This window comes from Chelonoidis abingdonii, chromosome 1, assembly GCF_003597395.2.
Source record: "Chelonoidis abingdonii isolate Lonesome George chromosome 1, CheloAbing_2.0, whole genome shotgun sequence".
NCBI lineage: Eukaryota > Metazoa > Chordata > Testudines > Testudinidae > Chelonoidis > Chelonoidis abingdonii.
Window position 1 is genome coordinate 4,927,218 of NC_133769.1, and position 22,195 is coordinate 4,949,412.

Here is a 22,195-nt window from a genome sequence, read left to right on the forward strand (position 1 = left end):
GTCCACACTAACCATAATCCGATATGTTAATATCGAATTTAGCGCTACTCCTCTCGTCGGGGAGGAGTACAGAAATCGATTTAAAGAGCCCTTTATAGCGATATAAAGGGCGTTGTAGTGTGGACGGGTACAGCGTTAAATCGATTTAAAGAGCGTTAAATCGATTTAAACGCGTAGTGTAGACCAGGCCATAGAAAAAGTGTGATACTGAAAATGACAAGGGGCCCGTGAACTCCTCTGCTCTCGGTGTCTTCTGGACTCACCTAGAGCAGATGCAGGACATGCAGACAAGGATCCGGCTGGTAATGTTCTACTGACACAGTGCTACTCCCAAGTGGACTTTCCCTTGGTCTAGGGAAAGATTGGCTGAAGGCTGGTGTGACCTATATGTGGATGCTGTGACTCCCTCTCCCCAGGGTGATCAATGCTGGAGATTCTGGAACATCAGTCTTCCCTCAGGTAGTGTGTTGACCTAAAGGCTTCTCAGCCTTATCCCTGATTCTTATAGTTTATGAATTTCACTCTGCTGTGCAGTTCCTCCCACCAAAGTCCTGGGACAAATCAGGTGTGAGGTCTACCTTGGAGCCTACAACTCAGTCCAACTGAGTTTGAATTAGATTGTTTTTAGTGAGCATCAACTCAGAAAAGTCCTGTTTGAGTCAGTAATTTCAAAGTTTTTTGGTATTTTCCATATCACATATCCCATTGGACTCACCGGAAACAGCAAAAGTCCAGATGTGCAAGACGATTTTGGAGAAGTTAGTATGGTCTTTTCTGGGTCGAATGTCTTAAAAACACATTATGTCACCAGTTTACAGAAGACTCAGTATAAAACCCCTATAAAAATAACTGATGAGAGAAAGCACGACAAAGCCGGTCAGTCAAACATCCTGGCATCAGCAAAATAAAAATAAATTCAGACTTATGGTAAATTTTATCACCTCCACTTTCTCTTCTGCTTGTCTAAAACCAGAGATTCTTATTCTTCCTGCAAACAAGGCAATTATGGTAGCCGTTCTAGTTTGGAACTGGGCTCTAGGACAGAGAACATACCTTCTGAAATCTAAATCTTGATAGAAAAAAGTTATTTTAAAACTCACCAAGATGAAACCCATCAAAAAGATCAACGTTTAAATTGGACGGAAAGTCTATATATGCCTATCCCAGCTATTCTCATCACGTGGTGGAAATTCTTATTGGAACTATTTGGCAAATACTTATAGATTCATAGTGTGTAAAGACAGAAGGGACCATTGTTCTTATTGAGTCTAATCTGCTGCATAACATGGGTCACAGAATTTCACCCAGTGATTCCTGTATCAAGCCCGCGGATGGAGAATCCATCTCATCCATATCTCTGTATCTCTTTCTAGTTCTTAAATGACCCTCAGTATCATCACATCTGGGGCACCTCCCAATACCCTTGTGAGATAGGGAAGGCCTATAACCCCCATTTTACAGCTGGGGAACTGAAACACGGAGATAGTGACTTGTCCAAGGTCACACAGGAAGTCTGTGGCAGAGCAGGGGCTTGAATCCAAGGCCGGTGGCCTGACTGCTGTGCCATTTTTCATTTTGAGACATTTTTTTCTCCACTGGAACAAATAAACACGTTTTCAGAAATCCCAGATGGGAAAAAGAGCTGAATTCGCAATGGATTACTGGGCCAACTCTAAGGAAAGGAATAAAGATGAAAAATGATAGGGGTTACAAATGTCTCCTATTTTCCACGCAAGCCTGAGATGTGTTTCTTGTAAAATCTATACATCCTTCGTGAAGGATACAAACATCCATCAAAGAAAGGAAGCTGGGCACAAGATTTGATTTCTATTTTACTAAAGAAAAACCCATAAGAATATTGTAATCCCTCAGGTGACTAAAGCAGAAAATATTCCAGTGACCCCAGCCAACTCCCATTGATTTCAGGCGAAGGGAAGACTCACTGACTTCAGTGGGATTTGAATCTGATCTCCAGTTCTTGTATGTGTTCCTGTTCTTCTGTGCTTTGTAAACATATGAGCCTCGTTCTCCTGGGAGGATTATTTTTGATGCCTGCTGTTGATGGCAGTAAAAGACATGGAGGGGAGCTGCTTTTTCTGGAGGAGTGCAGAGTATGTTCATGGAAAGATCAGAGACTTGCAACCGAGCGGTAGCAGTCTGGAGTCACCAGCTTCCACGCTGTGATTGCCACACACTTCTGCACAGAGAGGGCAGCTCTCATTTGGGGGTCCCTGCGCCGCAGGGCTGGGGTGAGCTCAGCACACAGTTCCAGGAAACTGGCTTTCCTCATCTGAAAGTTCTGCAGCCACTGCTCATCATCCCAGACCTGCACAACTATGCTATCCTACCACTCAGTGCTTGTTTCACGAGCCCAAAAGCGACAGTCCACTATGTGCATCTGCTCTATAAAAAGTAACAAAGAGTCTTGTGGCATCTTAAAAGACTAACAGATGTATTGGAGCATAAGCTTTCGTGGGTGAATACCCACTTCGTCATCTGCTCTATGAATGTCAAAAGCAATCTCATGTTGATCCTGTCGGTGTCAGATGGCACGTCAGGCAACTGTGACTCCCATTGACTTCGGAACTTCAAGAATAACTGCACTGCCATTCGCAATGTGCTACTGAAAGCTAGCAGAGCATGGGAGGACAGCACAGGATCCACGGCGGGGTGAGAAGAACTCAAGGGACGTTGAAAAATGCTGCGAACTGCTAATGGAAGCACATGGAATGCTGGGATGGAGAGCAGTGCATTATTGGACAGTGAGCCTGGACCCATGATGTGCTGTGATCCACTCTGCCTTCCCACAAGACCTAGAGGCAGAAGGTGGAGAGCTGAACTGTGAGATAGCTTCCCACAGTGCATTGCTCTCACTGTCAGAACTACTGACCCAAGTGTGGACGCGCTATGGTGACAGAGCAAGACAGTTTGAACATGCAGCAACCGTTTTCTTTTAGCACTTTTGAATAGTCAATAAAACTTTTGGCAGAAAAACTCTGACAGTGTAGACCTAGCCTAAAGTTAAACGTCTTCTTAGGTTGTTCATCATTGCAACCTGTGTGTGTGAGAGATAGAGAGATAGAGAGAGAGAGAGAGAAGAGGCTAGGAAAAGATGAGGTTATAATTTTACAGTTCACTGGTGCGAAATGGAATCCAGTAAATAAAGCACTCTCTGCAGCTGCCTCTGCACTGTGTAAATCTGCAAGCGCTTGCAAATGTTATCAGCTGACTGCATGGGCACGTGTGTGCAGGCATGTTTTTGTGTGTGAGCATGTGCAGCGTGTGTGTAATACAGACACCAGGACAGCTCTTCTCAACTGGCCATCCTTTACCAAAAGACTGGAATTGCAATGCTGGCCAGGCAGAAGGAGCTCTGGTTCAGTGCAGAGGCCTCAGGCTGGGCACCTGGGGCTCAGCCTTAGGACTAATCTACAGGAGGAAGATTCATCAGTTTAACGTAAGGTGAGATTTTTAAATCAATGTACTATGAAACCAGTGCAAACGGCTGTGTGGACACTCTGATTTTGGTTCAAAACCAGACTTATTTCACTTCAGTGCAAGTTGATAGGCAACAGGTTTAAGCTAAACTACTCAGAAGCAGAAATGAACGTGCCCATGTGGGGGGGTGGGGGTTACTGGCTTAAATGAATAGGTTAAATTAAACTGATGCAAATTTGTGTATAGACAAGGCCTTAGACTCTCTCTTTAACCTTGAGCAAGCCGCATAACTGCTCTGTGTCTCAGTTTCCCCCAGGATGATGCTACTCTCCCCCCTTTGTAAAGTGCTTTGAGATGTATCGGTGAATAGTGCCGGTATTGTTGCAGTTCCGACAAGGTGTGCACTTGTGATAGCGGGACAAAGGATGTGGGGAGGTGGAGAGGTCATTGCTGTTTCTCCTAAGGTCCCCCAGGTTCTGCAGCCCAGCTCTGAGCCCTTGAAATGGCAATCAGCGAGCATGTTGCTGGAGTGGCTTGGCGGAGTCAGCAGTTTCCTGTCCTGTTGAGCGTCACTGGAAAGGGAGGCTATTGTTTTGTGTGGGGGCTGGCCCCCAGGGAAACTTGTACCTAATCACTCTGGCTGATCCGAGAGGCGGGGCTTCCCTGCCATCTCAGTGCTCTGAATCAACGAGAGGGGAGGCTCTGGCATCCTGAAATTACAGCCAAACAATTGGTACCTGTAGAATTTGGTAGTGATGGGAGTTAGGAGAGCAGAATGAGAGACAAGCCCTTTGAACTCAGAGTCCTGCCCTGCTACCTGATGGTATTAGGAACTGGGGCATAGGCGGTCAGGCTTAGTGGTCAGAGTCAGGAGTCGAGGGCCAGAGCCGGAGTTAGAGTTGGGGATGGAGCTGAGGGTCATGGTCAGGAGTCAAGCCAACGTTGGTAGCCAGAAGAGGAGCCAGGGTCAGAGCCAGGACTGGTAGCCAAAGGTCAGGAGTGGAGTGTAGGGGCAGGAGCCAGAGACGAGGCCAGGATCAGGGACGGATCAGGTGCAGGGCAGGAACAGACAACAAGGGCAGGACCGAGGCAGGAACCAGGAACAGGTTAGAACTGGAGCAGAAACTGTGAACAGGGGCTGGATACAGATTGCAGGACACAGGCAAGAGCTGGGTCCAATGCAGCAGCAACTGAGAATCTGCCCGGTTGCTTGGACAGTCCACTTCAGTCACTTCCTGGCTTGAGTAGTGGGTGCGAGCCAATCAGGCAACAGCATGCCTTGGGCATGCGGTTAGGATTTCCTGTGGGGACTGACCTTCCCGGATTTGTGAGGTGCTGCTCCATCTGTCCTGCTAGTGAAGGCAGGGGGCTGGACTCGATGACCTTTCAAGGTCCCTTCCAGTTCTATGAGATAGGTATATCTCCATATATTCTACCTTGGACAACAAGGGAGTGTCAGAAACCTAGGCTCCCCACAGCCTCAGGTTCTAGACTCACTGAAACCAACGACCCCATTCTTGGATCCTTACAGACAGATAGGGCAGTGGTAACATTTCAGAGGGTGTATCAGGACAAGCCCTTTTAGTCTTCCAGTATTTCTTTCTATGTGTAGCTTGATGCCAAATAGACCCCCTCTTTCTTTGTGGCCTGGGATACAAAGGTTTGTGTTAACAAGGCTTGGTGTTCACTTGAAAAGCATGTGAAATGCATCTTAGCAAATCCCTGAGTCCAACTCAGATTGCACTGCAGGCTTTTGTAAGTGATTCCTTTAAAGAGCTAGGTGTAATAAGAGCCACAGTGTTAGAATTGCTTTGATCTTCCCTGTGGAGAGCTCCTTTGACATGTCTCAGTGTGCCGATCCCACTCGCTTTCAAGATACCATCCTGGAGACCACCTGGATAGTATCAGCAAAAGCTTTGTAGGGTCTTTGTGTAGTCTGGCATCTCTGTCTCTGGGGAACTGTGCCTCAGGTGTGGTACAGTTGATGGTGTTTTCCCTACAGCCATCAGACACCATCAGTCTCTCTGCCTGTTCAGTCTTTTCTGTTGGGCAAGGATCCTGCCTAGTGGTGGATTTTGTGATGTGGGTGCCTGACAATGCAGAATTGAATCAAGACCCCCATTTCACATAGTCTTCCAAAGAGCCATCAGAGGGTAATCAAGTCTTTAGATTGAATCAGCTATCTAGTGCCTCATTACCAGTTCCTAAGCCATCCATTCCCACAAGGGCTCTGGGTTTCATGTGTGCATGTGGCTTAAGGCTTAAGGAGCTGGAGTCTCAACTCCTTGGTCCAGTGAGTGGTCAGAAATCACCTCAGTCCAAGAAGATAGAAACACAAAGAAAAGAGAAGCTCCCACTAGAGATCAGCTTTAATGGTGGGGAGAGAGATGGTCCTGAACAAAACCTCTGAAAAGGATTTAGGCATCACATGGGCTTCCAATGCAGCGCTGTGGCCAATAGGGTTAATGCAATCCTTTGGAATATAAACAGGGCAGTAGGAGTAGCGAGGTGACTTTCCCCCTGTTCATAGCTTGGGTTAGACTAATACTGTGTACAGTTCTGGTGTCCACATTTTCAAAAGGATGTTGAAAAATTGGAGAGTGTGCAGAGAAGAGCTACAAAAATGATTTGAGGACTGGAGAAGATTCCTCATAGTGAGAGACTTAAGTAACTCAACCCATTTATGAGAAAGAAGACTGAGGTGTGACTTGATTAGAGTGTATGAGCACCTTCTTGAAGAGAAAATACCATCATCAGAAGGCTTATCTAATCTAGCAGAGAAAGGCATAACAAGAACCAGTGGCCGAAAGCTGAAGCCAGACGAATTCAAATGAGAAAAAGACACAAATGTTAAGAGTTTGGATGATTAACCATTGGAACAGGCTGCCAACAGAAGTGAGGGATTCTCCATCTCTTGATGTCTTCAGATCCAGACTGGATGCCTTCCCAGAAGATATGCTTTAGCCAATCACAAGTTATGTTTTAGTCAAAGACAAGCTATTGGGCTCAATACAGGGGCGGTGGAGTGAAATGTAATAGCCTGTGACATACAGGATGTCAAACTAGATGATCTAATGGTCCCTTCTCGCCTTACTGTCTGTGAATCTATGAAATCCCTGAACTTGAACACTCTAGAACATCCTTTAGAGAATGTACAGAACCTACAGCCCTGAGTGACCTGGCCTTCTGATCCATCGACGGAAATACACTTCGAGGGGCTGGGAGGGAGGTTTCAGTGTCTGGATCTGAATTTTTCATCTTAGGCCCAGCTATGATTGCAGATGTGTGAAACTTGAAACCGTGGAAAACGCTGCAGTTTCCAACTGAGTTTTTCTTGGAGCATTTTGGTTCATTCCAACCTGAAACTCTGGGATGTCAGAACCCTGCTGAACATCAGCCAAAGAAACAATTGCGTAGATGCCTGAAAATGACCACAGCTGGGTAGCACTAATGATTGCCCAAGCTTCTGACAGCTGATTCTTCATGAGCTTCCTCCAGCAGTAATGGCACTTGCTGGTTTTCCCTCTTTTAACAAATTGCAACATGTATTTGAGAACCCAGCCCGCTCTCTTTCCTCCCAGGGCTGCTTGTTAGCTCTAGACTCAGACCCTTGTTAACACTGTGGCAGTTGGTACAGCTCCATGGAAGAACAGGTATTCAAATAGTCATGAATAAAGTATCTCTCACTCTTTTATTGGCAAGAGTTTGTTCGCCAATGCCCAGATGAATTGTGAATGCAGCTTATTGCTCTTCAACTTCCCTGGTCTTTGATCTTAGGCCTCTAGTTTGTAGATCAGCTGGCCTGACCTTACAGTATCTCTGTTGATGCTATTGTAGTTGTGTTTGGGGCAGACCGATGAACACTTCTCAGACTGTGTCAGCAGAGAGCTGAGGGCACTGCATGGAAAACTACTCGTGGTGGAGAACAGAGTGGACAGGTGAAGGGAGAGAGACTGAGTGGGCGGAGGGGTGTCAAGCTGCCTTGCAGTGAGTTCCAACCTCAGGGCAGACTCTTAAGAACCAAGGCACAGACCCCAAATTGGCTGTGAGTTCTATACTTAGATTTCACGAACCAATGATCACCTGTAAACTCCTCATACATTGTCACAGACGGTCCCCTTGGGTTCTCCTATCTGTCTTGCCACCCAGCTGAGCCTAGCGTTTTGATAGATGATCCCTTACACCAAGAATCACAACAATATTCTAGTTACTCCCAGTTCTAAAGGACTAGTCACTTACCCCAGGTCAACTGCACATTAGATTTCACACCAAAGACAAGTCTATTAGCCAATCTTTTGATAAACTAGATACAGGTTTATTAATAGGAAAAGAAAACAAGAGTCATTTATAAGGTTAAAAACGTAGATACACACAAGTTATTATCTTAAGTTTTGAAAGGTAATGGGAGCATCTATAATAAACAAGGTCTATATGTCCTTTAGGATTAATCTCGGCTAATCAGCTCATGCCTAGAAACCTTGGACCCCAGAGTCCAAGCAACACAGAGATACAGTTTCTTCTTGTTAGGGGTTTTTACCCCTCCTCCCGTGTGCTCTGAGCTGTGGTCCCAACTGATAGGAGGAATCCACGTGCATGACTCGTCTTCATGAGAGGGACAGCAGAACAACAGTATTTTGTCCTCTTTAATGTCCCACAATAGCCCGCCTGGTATCGAAGGACCTTCCCTTTTGGGCTGGACATACCATCTTCTGTTGGAGACCAGCACATCACACTAGTTAATGTCTCTCTTTGTTCTCGTGATTTACACAGTCATGGGAACTTAGACCAGGTCTAAACTACAAACCTATATCAGTATAACTACGTCATTCAGGGGGGTGAAAAAGCCACACCTAAGCCCCCATGTAGACAGTGCTATGGTGACAGGAGACCTTCTCCCATCGACATAGCTACAGCCCCTCAGGGAGATGGATTAACTGTACTGACAGGAGAAACTCTCCTGTTGGTGGCGTAATGTCTTCGGTAAAGCACTACAGTGGCACAGACAAGCCCCTCAAGTAGTGCCTTACAATATGTGATATAGAGGTTTCATGTGAGATTAAGGCATGGAGCAATTTTCAAGCATTCAATAAAGTCCAAACTCTAAACACATTCTTATCATTCTAATACCTGTTTTAACAATACAGACACACAGGTGAGCCAGGCTGATCCCAGCTATGTGTTTGTTAGTAGTCAGTTGAGACATGGGGACCTTGGCATGAGCTGGCACCTGGTGTGCCAGTGTCACAGCAGGGGAAGTATTTACTGTCCCTGTCCATGCAAGGACATGTATTTTCTCCAAGAAACTGGGATAGGAAACAGCACCCTGTTTTTAATGATGCCCCACTTTAGGTGGGAGCTTACCAGACAGGAGACCTATGTTCTAATTTAGACTGTGCCACTGGCTTGCTGTGTGGCCTTGGTTGAGTCTCTTTGTGTCTCTGACCCTCAGTTTCCCCACCTGTAAAATGGGGCTAATGATGCTTGCCCACCTTTGTAAAGTGCTTTGAATTCCAAGGCCAAGGAAGAAGTTGTTCAATCAAGTGGATTACAGTCACTCTGTGAATGAGGCCTGGACATGTTTGGGCTAGTGGTGGGTGAGCTCAGGAGTATCAGCTGTTTGTTTCATATGGAAATCCAAAGGTTTCCCACCCACTGGAGGGGAACAAGCTGGCTCTTGAGAGTCCTTGTTCCTGCAATGTCATAAGGGAATGCTGTAAGGACAGCTTTTCTAGGGGCGTCTGAACAGCTCTGCTTCCGCCCCAAACCAGGAAGTGCTGAGGCTCATGGGAATGAAAAATGTTATGTTACTGAAATTATTCTGATTCCCCCCACCCCCCAAATCAGCTCACCTTTGAATTAAGGTTCCTTCCTGTTTCTCAGCTGGTTGCTCCCTGTACCAGACTAACATCTACATACAACACCTGCTCCCACATCAACTGTTTCCTGTAAACCCCAAACATTTACAAACAAGCTGGGGAGAAGGTGGGGACGAGGGAGACTGTGCAAGGGAGTGGGTGAGGTGTGCTAATGTGAGGAGAGAGAAGGTGCGGATGCATTGGCAAGAAGATGGGACGGGATAACTGAGAGAGGGGATGGAACTCCGTTTGAGCAGATGGTGGAACAAGGTGACCTGTGGGGAGGGTGGAACATGGTAGCCATCATCATTAGCAGTAACAATCAGACTTTCCCTGCATGATTTAGCTTTTCACGCCTTTGACATTAGCCCTCAAGTGGTTCCGGACTTCGAAAAACCCAGCACTTTGTCATAAATTCCATTGCTGGGCCCAATTAAATCTATATATAGTCTTTATAGAGCCTAGCTAACGATCTGTCCCTCACTCGGCATGCACGCCTCAGTAACCGCACAGGAACCGGTGCTCATTAAGATTGGGCTTTCTCTCCTTTAATTGTGACACTAGGCTCTCCATTTTGAAGGCTTCTGAGTGCAAACATCTTGCCAAACCTCATTTGTTTTACAATTTGCAGCCTGCAATTATTTGAAACACTTAACTTGTGGGACCACGTGAGACCAGATTCATCAGTAACCAGGCTGGGGATTCAGAGGGAGCTGAGGTGCGTGGATCAGGAGTGGAGCTCAGGGACAGCATGAATTGGAAGTTGACCAAAGTTGAGTGCTTGCAGGAAAGTTAGTGGGGAGAGGCCAGGATTGTTGCTGGTCCTGGATGAAGATGCTCTGAACCCTCCAGAGGCCTGAGCTAGTGGCGTGGGTTTTGTTTTTTTCCTTGTGAATTCTCTGGCTTAGTGTAGAGAACTCAGTAGTCTTTTTCCTTCACCTTTATGTTTGCCCCATATGATCTCCCTCTGTCTATTGCTGGGAGTGTCACTGGCTGCACAGAGGAGAACCCGCTCACACAGCTAGAGAGGAGAGTTGGGGATAACAAAGGAGGGAGGGACAGATCCTGGACACGGTGATAGGCAGAAATAAGTGTGTGACTTGAACAGGTAATTTACTCTACTAGTGCCACGCAGCAGCCACATTGACCCCAAGCTTAATTATTGTGTCATATGTTCTCAGCAGCTACTGCTGCTTCCAATTAACTCGCCTTAATTAAAGCCCCTGGTTATCAACGTTCTGAGCACAGGAGAATAGATTTGCTGGGAGGGAGCTTTCCACTGAAAAGAAATAGTTTGGAGTGGCATGTGCATTGGCTGTGCTGGGAAAGGAAGGTGGCATTCGCATTGGCTGTGATGGGAAAGGAGGGCGGCGTGCGCATTGGCTGTGCTGGGAAGGGAGGGTGGCGGCTGTGCTGGGAAGGGAGAGTGGCATTCACATTGGCTGTGCTGGGAAGGGAGAGTGGCATTCGCATTGGCTGTGCTGGGAAGGGAGAGTGGCATTCGCATTGGCTGTGCTGGGAAGGGAGGGTGGCATTCACATTGGCTGTGCTGGGAAGGGAGGTTGGCGTTTGCATTGGCTGTGCTGGGAAAGGACAACTGTGTGCAGTTTGCAGTGTCATTCCCACACCCCATTGGAGGTGAGATGTCACTTGCATTAGGTGTCTCAATGATGTGGACTGAAATGGAACCCAGGATCCATTTCTAGTGCAGCTGGAGGATCTCCTCTTAACTGGTTTTACAATCAAGTAAATAAAAAATTACTCCTGATTCACACCAGTATATGGTAGAGGTGGGTGGATCAGGCCCAGGGTTTGGTTTTCAGTTGGGTTCGTGCTTTTCACACACCTTCCTGCTGGGATTATGCACAGGAGTTGCAGAGAGTTGCCTGAGATCACATGGTCAGTGGCCCAAGCTGGATTGGCATCCCAGCTCTCCCAGAGTCCTTTGCACTAACCACATCCTCAGGAGCTTTGCAAAGGGAGGACAGAACTGGGTTCTTGGGTGGTTTTTGTCTCAACCTATTCAACAAACAGCATTAGCGTGAATGCTCTGTTCAGGGCTTTGAAATGAAATCAGCCTCTCTTAATCTTGCTGCAGCTTTCTGGGGGCCATCTGAACCCTGAAAGATAGGAGCAGCATTCACCAAACCCACACAGCTTGACAGAGTCACGTTCAGTGTTTTGGAAATGTATCTTTTGACTATTGGGAAGGAAATTGGCTACTTAAGATGCCTTTTTGTACATGTAAATTGACTTAGTCCATCAGACTGAATAAATCCAGCTGCTGTATTAACAGCCAATTATAAGAGCAGAGATGGAGCAATAATTCACATTTTGACCAGAATGGCAGCAGCTTAGAAAAAAGGAACGTGTATATACTGAAATGATAAAAGAGTCGAATATGGAAACCAGAAAACAAGGGCTGAGCAAATACCAGGAGCCTTGTATAATGGCGGAAGGGGGAGCCAAATTTCTAGCAGGATTAGTTGATTAGTGTCAACCAAATCCAAAACCTCCATCATTTTGTTTTAAATGACTCCATGGAACTCAGTTATACTAGAAAGAGATGAAAGAGGTGGTTTTTGGAGGGAGCTGGTCCTACTTATGGTTAATGTAAAGATTGGAATTCAAGTTTCCAGTTGATTTGTGAGGAAGGGTGGCTTAGTGGTTAGGACACTCAGTCATAGGCACCGAACACCCACAGAAAAAAATTAGTGAGTGCGGAGCATCCACCGGCAGCCAGGCTCCCCGCCCCTAGCACCCTGCCGGTCAACTTCTCCCTGTCCCTCCCAGCACGTCCTGTGCGCCGCAGAACAGCTGTTCAGTGGTGTGCAGGAGCCACTGGGAGGGAGGGGGAGGAATAGGGATGGGGCGTGCTCAGGGGAGGGGGTGGGAAGAGGCAGGGCAGGGGTGGAGCGAGGGTGGGTTGGGACCTTGGAGGTAGGGGTGGAGTGGGGGTGGGGTGGGACTAGGGGCAGAGCGGTGGCAGGAAGAGGCAGGATGGAGGTGGGGCTTTGGGGAAGGGGTGAAGTGGGGGCATGGCCAGGGGCAGAGCAAGGGTGGGAAGATGGGGGGGAGGGCGGAGGCTTGGAGGAAGGAGTGGAGTTGAGGCGAGCCTGTGGCGGTGGTGGTCAAGCACCCACTCTGAGTAGAGAGCAAGTTGGCGCCTATGCACTCAGTTAGGACATGGGAGATTTAGGTTTAGCTCCTGGCTCTGCCACCGATTCCTTGTGTGACCTTGGGCAAATCACTCAATCATAGTCTGTTTCCCATCTGTGAGATTAGGATAGCAACATGTCCTTTATCTGTCTTGTCTATGTAGATTGCGAGCTTTTTGAGGCCAGGACAGCCTCTTACTAAGTGTATCTGCCGACAAGCACAATGGGGCCCCATATTGGTTAGGCTCTAGGCACAATAGTAATATAAATCATATCCCAGCTTATGCTGGTCCGCACCAGCGGCACCTCAATGTTTGGGATCTCCGAGCTCCCCACCCTTGGTTAGGTGTGTCCCAAACACTCATCAAAATTCCACCTTGGTAGAAGATCACTCCTAAGAAGTGTCAATGGGAAGGGTTTGAGTGTGTCAGAGGGGTGTGGTGGGAATTAGCTGTGCTGGAACATGGGGACCAGGGGCCATGGCCCCAGCACTTTAAAAAGGGGATAGGTGGTACAGGGAATAGGCGGGAGTGTGAGGAACAGGACAGGGGGGAGCTCGGGGAGAAGGGGTAGCGCGAGGGCAGGGCCTTAGCGTGAATGGGTGATGTGAGGGCAGGGGCTTGGGGGGAAAGGGTGGCATGGGGGGGCAGGGCCACGGTTTGGGCACTGGTGGCCCCCCACTTTTAATACACTTCTGTTGCTCCTGGTGGGAATCAAAATCTGGTTTCAGAGATTGTTTCAGCCTTCACTGCAGAAAATGACTCGATTCTAATGCCTCTATCAGTAATGATGAGGAGAAGACGTGATTGCAGGGTTGTGTGGACTTTTCTTTTTCATAGATCTTTGGGGCAGCGTCAAAGACTGATTGCTCCTAGAGGGCACGGACAGTTCTTGAGACCTCAGACTCACGGTGATGAGCTGAATTAATTGAGGATTATGTTCCAGGGTGAAATATGAGCTCTGATGTTGTCTTATTTGCTCGATGTTCCCTCCTCTTAAGCTGATGACCTCTTGGTGGCTTTCCTTTCAGTCACAGCTCCTTTTGTTTTCTGTGTTCTCTCCCTTTATTAATTAGAAGGGCTGACATTGCAGCTCAGGACATTTATCAGCATGGTACAACTGTAATTAATCTCACGATAAAGCTGCTTGAGATGAATTCATACAGGGCCCACTGTATCAGCGGTAGCACACAATGATAGGAGTGGTTATACTGGATCCCTCTCACTAGGGCCTACACCACGGAACATGGCGCATGGTTTGATGTGAGTTCATACTGGGTAGTTGTGTGTCTTGGAGGCATTAACACAAAACAAGATGTGTTGCTGTAGCACATACCCACGTGTCTCAGGTTCACCAAATGGGATGCATGCAGGGCCAGGTATGTGAAATAACCATACTCCCTAGGTCTTGCTGCTGCTCTCATTGGATGGCTGAATGGTGATCAGATACCACAGTGATGGGCAATTATACAAAATCCTACATAGGTAGCTAATTTCTGTTTCATCTTTGCAACAATTTGCCAGTGAGGCCACCCCACCTGGGTAGTTAACACCTGCTACTAGCACAGTCAGGCTTTTGCTTCTGGCTTGATAGAGTGTTGTCTTTTCCCCAGGGCTCCATTTTCAATCTAATACTGTAGTCACAACTAGAGGTGAGCGTGGACCAGGACACCAGACTGGAACACCATCCAATGATGGAGAAGGGCACATTCCGATCTAAACTTCACAGCTCAGAGCCCTTCATGTCAGACAGATGCAAACAGGACTAGAGCCCTGTCAGACTTTGGGGAAACTGAGGTCTCCAATTAAAGTGGAAAATCAAATCAGAACCTGTTTAATATCAGGGTAGTTTGGATCTGGATCTGAACTTTATAGCTTAGACCCACCTGTATTTACAAGTTTCTGTTCTTCAAGGTGGATGAAGGTCACATACATAATACATTGCTTTTGGAATAGGGAAGGACAGATTTACAGTCTTTAACCACTGAATTATGAGCTACTTTTGCAAGTATTTTACTGGGTTAAAATCTAGGGATGGTCCAACCAGACCTGAGAAAGGAAGAACCAACCTAGCCCAGTTTTTAACGGAGAGTGAGTAACCAGTGGAACACACTACCAAGGGAAGTCATAGAGTCTTCATCTCTTGATGTCTTCAAATCAAAACTGGATGCCTTTCTGAGAGACAGGTGTAAGGCCAGGTTTACCATGCCAGGTTTGATTGGCACAGTCAGGGGTGTGAAAAAAACACACACACGCCCCCGACTGACATAGCGATACAGGTGAAATGGTCCATGTAGGTGCGGCTATATTGGCAAAAGAGTTCTTTTACCAGTACAGGTTATGTCGTTCAGGAAGGTGATTTAACTAGACTGGCAAAAGAACACCTTTTACGGCATAAGCTGCATCTCCACTAGGGGGCTCTGCTGGTAGAGCTGTATTGGCAAAGCCTTTGGAGTAGGGGTGTGCAAACTTTTTGGCCCTAGGGCCACATTGGGTTGCAAAACTGTATGGAGGGCCAGATAGGGAAGGCTGTGCGTCCCCGAACAGCCTGGCCCCTACCTCCTATCCGCCCCCTCCCACTTCCTGCCTCCTGACTGGCCCCCTCAGAACTCCCAACCCATTCAACCCCCCTGCTCTTTGTCCCCTGACTGCCTCCTCCCGGGACCCCCCCCATCACTGTCCCCCAGNCCCCTGACTGCCCTGACCCCTAGCCACACCCCCACACCTGATAGGCCCCCTGGGATTTCCACACCTATCCAGTGCCCCCATCCCTTGACTGACCCCCAACCCCTATCCACACTGCTGCCCCCTGACAGGTCCCCCGGACTCCCATGCCTATCCAACCCCTCCATTCCTTGTCCCCTGACCACCACCCCCCAGAACCTCCGCCCCATCCAACTGCTGCCTGCTCCCTGCCCCCTGACTGTCCCCTGGGACCCCCTGCCTCTTAATCCAACCCCCCCATTCCCTGTTCCTGACCGCCACCCCCCAGAACCTCTGCCCCATCCAACTGCCACCTGCTCCCTGTCCCCGACTGCCCCCTGGGACTCCCTACCCCTTAATCCAACCCCCCTGCTCCCCGCCCCCTTACTATGCCACTCAGAGCAGCAGAACTGGCAGCCATGCCACCCGGCCGGAGCCTGCCACACTGCCCGGCAGGAGCTCACAGGCCCACCGGCCAGAGAGCTGGCGGCACAGCGAGCTGAGGCTGAGGAGGGAAGGGGGGGATGACAGCAGGGGAGGGGCTGGGGGCTAGACTCCCCGGCTGGGAGCTCAAGGGCTGGGCAGGATGGTCCCGCTGGCTGGATGTGGCCCGCAGGTTGTAGTTTGCCCACCTCTACTTTGGAGTGTAGATTATCCCCAAGCCTAACAAGTTATTGGGCTCAATACTGAAGTATCTGAGTGAAATTCTGTGTATTATACAGGAGGTCAGACTAGATGATCTAATGGTCTCTTCTGACTGTAAACTCTATGGCTCTATGGACTCTTTACACCCCTCTCCCCCGCCCCCCGTAGAATGCCCATAACCTCTTGAACCTTCCACTAAAACTTTTTAAGGTGTGAAAAAGTTTGTATCCTGTTTTCCCTGTATTATTTTACCTATTTCCTGTGCCCCATTGGCCTGTACTCATGAGATTTCCATAGCCACTTTTGTAGGCCCAGTCTTCTAGAGGTTTCTTTGAGCTTTTGACGTTTGCCCATAGTTATGTAAAAGTGCCCAGCTGTAGCAGCTGGTTTCTTTGGGGGATTTACCACAGGCAATGGTAAAATGGATGAATAAAATATGCCGTGGGTCCATCTGAGGATTTCTGGGAAAAGTCCTGTCAGACCTATGAAATATGGATTTGAAACCTTTTCCCACGGCCTGTGATGGTTTCCAGGTTAAAAAAAAAACCAGGTTCCAAACAAAACAAAGGATTTTCACAGATGTTGTGTAGCTCTAGGATTTTGCTTGTGATGTTAAAACAAACAAACAAACCTGTTCTTTCATGCAAAGAACCATCAGAATGAATCTTAGTCTGACATTTCACAGTTCAAACCCACCTGAATCCTTTTCAAAAATTGTCCACAAGAACCAGATTTCCTCTCTTTTTATCTGTCACTAGGAGCTGTTCAGCAGTTTATTGTTGGCAGTTCTCAGTGGTGTTTCATCAGGGTAATACCATACTGTGTCATCTGAAGGAATAAACTTGCCCTGCCATCATGGGCTGGTATGAAGGTATGGGCGATTGATTGTATATTACGGATCCACTCTGGCGCTCAGTCAGTGGGAAAGACACTCTCAGGTCATTGGACACAAAATGTAGATTTTGGTTTAAAAAAATGAAAATCTTTGTCCTGTTATACAGGAGGTCAGACTAAATGATCAGAGAGGTCCTTTCTAGCCTTAAACTCTATGACTCTGTGAAATGTTTTAATTAAAAAGAAAGAAAGAGAGAGCAAGGAATATGCAAAGATGCTTTCTTGTGCTGGGATGGGTTAAAACACTCTTCTCTGCAGCCAGGCTCAGAGCAATCTCTTTCAGATCACAGTGCCGCTAGTTCCAGCTCTCTGACTGCTTATATCCTATAGCCTTCTCTGGAGATTAGCACCTCTATACACTGAGCTACAGGAGCTTGGAGCGGCAGCTTGGAGGCATGGAGAAAGTCATAAACCTCTTTATGTTGTCCCGCCACTAGAGGGGACAAAGAGAGACAGTGCCAATGTGTCAGTTGGCAACAGCATTGGGCTAGGATAGGAAAACCAGGAAGTGAAACTGTGTGTAAACAGCCCAAGCGGAGCGAAGTGCAGCGTATAAACAACCACCGGGAGGTTTTGAAATTCCTTCAGCTGCCCTAAGCTAAGGTGGTGTTGGAGCTGAAGTCCAGGGGGCTGAGGGCTAGAGGAATGATAGCTGCACATGGTAAATAAAATAGCTGGAGTTTCCAGAAGAAAAGATGGGCGTGTGGGTGACGCTTGGTGTGCGATTTATTGACCAAGGAAATATTCACCATGGAGTAGGCGACGCAGAGAGGTCTGGAGACAAGAGACCAGGAGAGAGCTCTAAGAATGGAAGAATGGCCAAGTGGTTGTAGGCTGTTATTCTAGGACTGGGTTCATGTCCCTGCTCCACCCCAGACTTCCTGTGTGCCCTTGGACAAGGCACTTAGTCTTCCTGTGCTTTAGTTCCCATCAGTGAAATGGGGATAATAGGCCTGCACTAGCTCGCTAGGGTGTCGTGAGGATCAGATGCTGTGATAAAGGGGGGCCATATAAGTCCCAGAGAGAGGTATCTAGAGAGCTACTTTCAGAGCCTGTAGTACCAGTTCAGGCCCCGCAGTTGCCCTCCAGGGCATAAGCCGAAGGTGTGTTGATCAAATGGATTAGTAATTTAGCAATGTGTTCTAGTGCCGGGCTTTGTAAACAGGCTGTCTGCTGTGCTGAGCCCGGGTCTGTCCAAACAGAACTGAAGCAATAGGGCAGTATGTGTGGGGCGGGGTGGACGTGAGCCTGCGCATGGGTGTTTGTTTCAGTTCTGGGTGTGTCTGACCAAGGGAGAGGGTATGGGGCTGAAACCCCTGGTGTAATACCATTGATTGTAATAGGGTTGTGCCGGGCTCGAATTTGGACCAACGTGTGTTACAAACAGCTTTATTCAGAGGCCGCACTGTGGCATTCCCTGCGTGGCTGGCTTGGGCAGCTCTGTACAGGTTCCCTTCTGAGAGACTTGGCTCCAGATTGCTGCAGCAAGGAGCGTGAATGGCTTCACACCCTGCGCTCCAGAAAGGAACTGGGAGCAGTGTAGCAAGACTGAAATGTTCTCTCCCTTCCTCCTGCAGCTGACCAGAGTGCCTGTGGAGTCGTGTGGGCAGTACAAGACCTGCAGTGCGTGCCTGGGCTCCGGGGACCCGCACTGTGGCTGGTGTGTGCTTCACAACACGTAAGTACGGCCCAATGGCACTTCCCTCCATCCGGCCTTGCCTTCCTTGCCCCAGTGCGCTTTTCTCACTCTCTACTGGGGCATGCAGCAAAGCTGCGAATGGACAGGGCTATCCCTGATGGGGCACAAGACGTCACTCGAAAATGCGATCCGAGCAGCTCAATTGGGGCCTCGGAGACTGAGAGAGAGTGTCCTTGCTGAAGCAGTCGTCTTCATTTCACTTAGAATGGTAAAGAGAATAATGACAAAGACAAGGCAGTCTGGGTTTCTCCCTTCTGAGTGCACATGTGAGTGGATAAGGAGGGATTCAGCAGGACCTTGGTCCAAAGTCCATTGAAATCAATGGAAAGACTCCTGTTTGCTCCACTGTGTTTTGAATCAGGCCCATTCGCTCTCCACTGACTCTCCACTGCATTGTTTTGACCGCTGTTGATTTCAAGGGAGTTACTCCTGCTTTACACTATTTTGAGAGGAGAATCAGGACCTCAGGATTCCATAGGCACAGGGGGCCACATTCAAAGGTAATGTGTAAGGGGGAACTGCCCCGTTTCATCTCAGTCAAGTGTTAGCTCTGAAACCTAGTGACAACAATTTCTAGCCCAACTGTTTCAATGCAGATCCATCTGGCTCTTCTGGGACAGTGGGCAAAGTCTGAGCAGATAATTTCCACCCCACGTGGGACCCAGGATCAGTGTCCAGGAGGGAGTCTGCTCACTAAAATGGCACTGCAGGGAAGGAAGCTATGCTCTGAAATACAGACTTGTCAGGTGCCTCTAGAATGAACGTAGAACTTCAGTTCACGTGGCCCCACGCCCTGCTGACATTGCAGCACTTTGTATTGTTTTCCTTTGACCCCGAGGCTTCCTCTCACTAACCTCAACACCCACCTCCCCTTCTCCCTGCAGAGAACCCTCTTCCAGTGCCAGAGAGAGCTGGGTCTCAGGCTTGTCAAGCTCAAGACTGGGGCAAGCTGTGAATGGTGGGATGGCATCACATGCCAATGGACCCCGTGGCCTGGCAGCTTATCTGATCTTCATGGCCATGTATAAACCAGCAGAGTGCAGCTGGGGGCAGCGGGGATGAATATGCCCAAAACGAGGAGTCAGGTCCCGCCTTTACTTAGGCCCTGGGCTCACTCAGGAGATCCTGGGCACACCTGGCCTGAGCTGAGATTTGTAAACATTACCTCAGCTATACTGAGCAAGCTGCATCCAGGGCCCTGCTAATCCCTCTTGGTCTGAGAACGTGAGGCCAAGACTTGTATTCAACAGCCAGGTTTGGTGTATTCTCCCTCTGCTCTTCTTCTCCTGGGCCCATCACCGTGACACCCGAGCAGAGTTCTTTTTGCTATCCATGACCTAGGCAATGAAGGGGCCCACCTCTTCTGTATCAAGGACCTGCGTGGATTGCCATTATAGATTTGTTTGTGTAGCATCTTTTACTGGAATCAGTCAGCTTTATGTCAAATGACCCTCATGGGACAGAGGGATTGGCTGGCTTGTGGGCTTGGTAATGGGCTAGGAGGCTTCTCATCTCTAAGTCATCAGCTCTATCCATCCCCGTAGTGACTGAATGCCATTAGTGTCTGATCGGTGCTTGGTGGCTTGTGTGCAATGAATCGGCGGCTCTTGGTTCATTTCCTAGCAGGCAGGTGTCCACATCCCAACAAACAGCCACCTTTTGTGCACTGATTGGTCTCTTCAGTGGGGGTCTCTGCAGAGCAGCCATGAACTCCATGCCCAGCTCTACAGATGGTTCCTCTGGGTTCAGGTTGAGGCATATTGGAGGCATCAGCATAGGGGAAGTGTATGGTGCCTCTGCCAGCCCTGCACCCTTTGTGTAGGCACATAGAGGGTGTCAGGACTGTCAAAGCATGCTGAACCCCCCACCTGTGGGATCTGGTGCTGTGTGGCTGCTGATCATGTGCAGCGTATTCTGAGGGTGCAAGGAATGACAGATCCTCCCTCTTACCCAAGTCTATAGGAACCTGAAGAACACTTCGGTGTGACTCAGGCCCTCTCACTGCTGAGAACTCCCCTGGCGGAGGAGTGAACCCAGCACCCCTTGGTCTAAAGCATGAGCCTCTACTATGGGAGCTGAAGGACTCATTCCTTAAGTAAGTGGAGAGCAGTAGCAGGCTGTTATCCTGTGTGGATCAGCCCCAGGGAGCGGGGGCACAGGTATGCTTGTCCAGTGCAGTGCATTAGTTTGATGGTGATTGTGATAGTGATGTATGAAGCACATGGCCACATCACCAAGGTGCCTGAGCTGTGGCACAAACATCATGAATACGTCACGTATCCCCTCCTCTCCAAACCAAGAACCAAACACGGCCGCCTGCGTACCGAGCAGGAATGGGGAGCCCTGTCCAGGGTCTAGCATTAAAAAGCAGCTCAGACATTTTTCAGACAATTATTGGACGTCGGGCTGGGGGGTGGAGATGCAGATAAGGCAGGGAGGGTATTTCGATTGTCTAGCTGAATCCCATTCATTTACCTGCAAGGTGAAAGTGGAGTCCCTGAAAGGTGGGTGAAGTTAGAGCACAGACCCAGGTGTGCCTTGAATACCGGCCTGACGTCACCCAGCTCATTTCTTCTATAGGCGGAAGCACATAAATCTGGGTCTCCAGGTCTGGCCTGGAGAAGTAGGTGTCATTGCTACCCGACTGGCTCAGTGATAGGGATTCCAGATGCATAGAAGAGATCATCACACCACATTAGCTGCTGATTGAACCATGGCAATACCAGATATTTCATCTCAGGCTATTGCTGCAGCTACCCAGGGTCAGTGGCAGGGATCAAGCAATCAATGCACCTAGCAATAAATCCCCAGAGAGAGAAAAGGGGCAGAAACAACTGTAGATTGCACAGCAACTTGGTGCAAGGGAGCTAAAAAAAATGCTAGCCAGCATATAAGTAGGGAAAGGAGAACTGGATTCAATAGACTAGGAATCCCATGTGCAAACCTTCCCCCCAACACCTCCCTTCTCCTCCCTTAAGGAGGAAGAATGGCCCTGTAGTTAATACACTAGCCAGCACAGCAGGATTCCTGGATTCTATTCCCAACTTTAGGGCAGACGTGGGGGCTTGTTGCTTAACCTCTGCTTCCTCCTCTGTAAATGAGGCTGCCCTTTATTTACATGCCTTATGGTAGGGCCATGAGGGCTAATTCACCTTGGCTTTTGAGGTGCTTCGAAAGGAAAACATGTAAATCCTCCCTCTAAATTCCTTTCCTTTGTCCTGCTTCCCAGGTGTGAGCTCCACACCAGTGCTGCCCAGGTCTCGCATGTCCTTGGGGGAAGCCACTGTGTGCCTAGAACCGGAGTCCTCCCTCGCTTCCCCCAGTGCCACGCCACTGACCTCAGGAAGTTAGTGCTGGGGGGAGGAGAATCAGGCTCTGTGGGTTTTACTAGGAAACCGTATAAGTCAGTGACCACAACTCCCTAAGAAAAGACGACAGTGCTGTGGCGACTTCACCACTCTCTGCCCTTGCCTTGTTGTCCTGTTCCCGCCCCATTGCGTCCCGGGTCCACTCTCCAAAGCTCCTGTAATACGTCTGATCTGGTGGGGCTGGGTGAGCAAGTTTGGCTCCAGTTAGAACCACCTGGCCTGGCAAAGGACGCTTCGCGCTTAAACCAAACCTGGAGTGAACTAGGCACTCGGGGGGCTGAGAAGGTGCCAGGAGTTCTTTGTCTTCTCTGTGATCTCTGTGTTTATTTTTTTTTATTTGCCTGCCTCTGCCCCTCAAACTGAGCTTGGAAGCAGAAGGGCCAAATCACATAAGCCAGGCTGTCCAGGGCATTTCCAGCCAGGCAAGCAGCAGGCA

The 22,195-nt window shown here is 48.6% G+C and overlaps 1 protein-coding gene across 2 annotated transcripts in view; it reads left to right on the forward strand.

Moving 5' to 3' along the window:
• The window catches only part of PLXNA4 (plexin A4), a 677,576-nt gene that overhangs the window by 410,926 nt on the left and 244,455 nt on the right, over positions 1-22,195 (forward strand). For both annotated transcript variants that reach the window (XM_032805231.2, XM_032805232.2), the window contains exon 5: positions 18,270-18,370. In XM_032805231.2, coding sequence (XP_032661122.1) covers positions 18,270-18,370 — 101 coding nt within the window. The remainder of the gene's footprint in view (positions 1-18,269; positions 18,371-22,195) is intronic.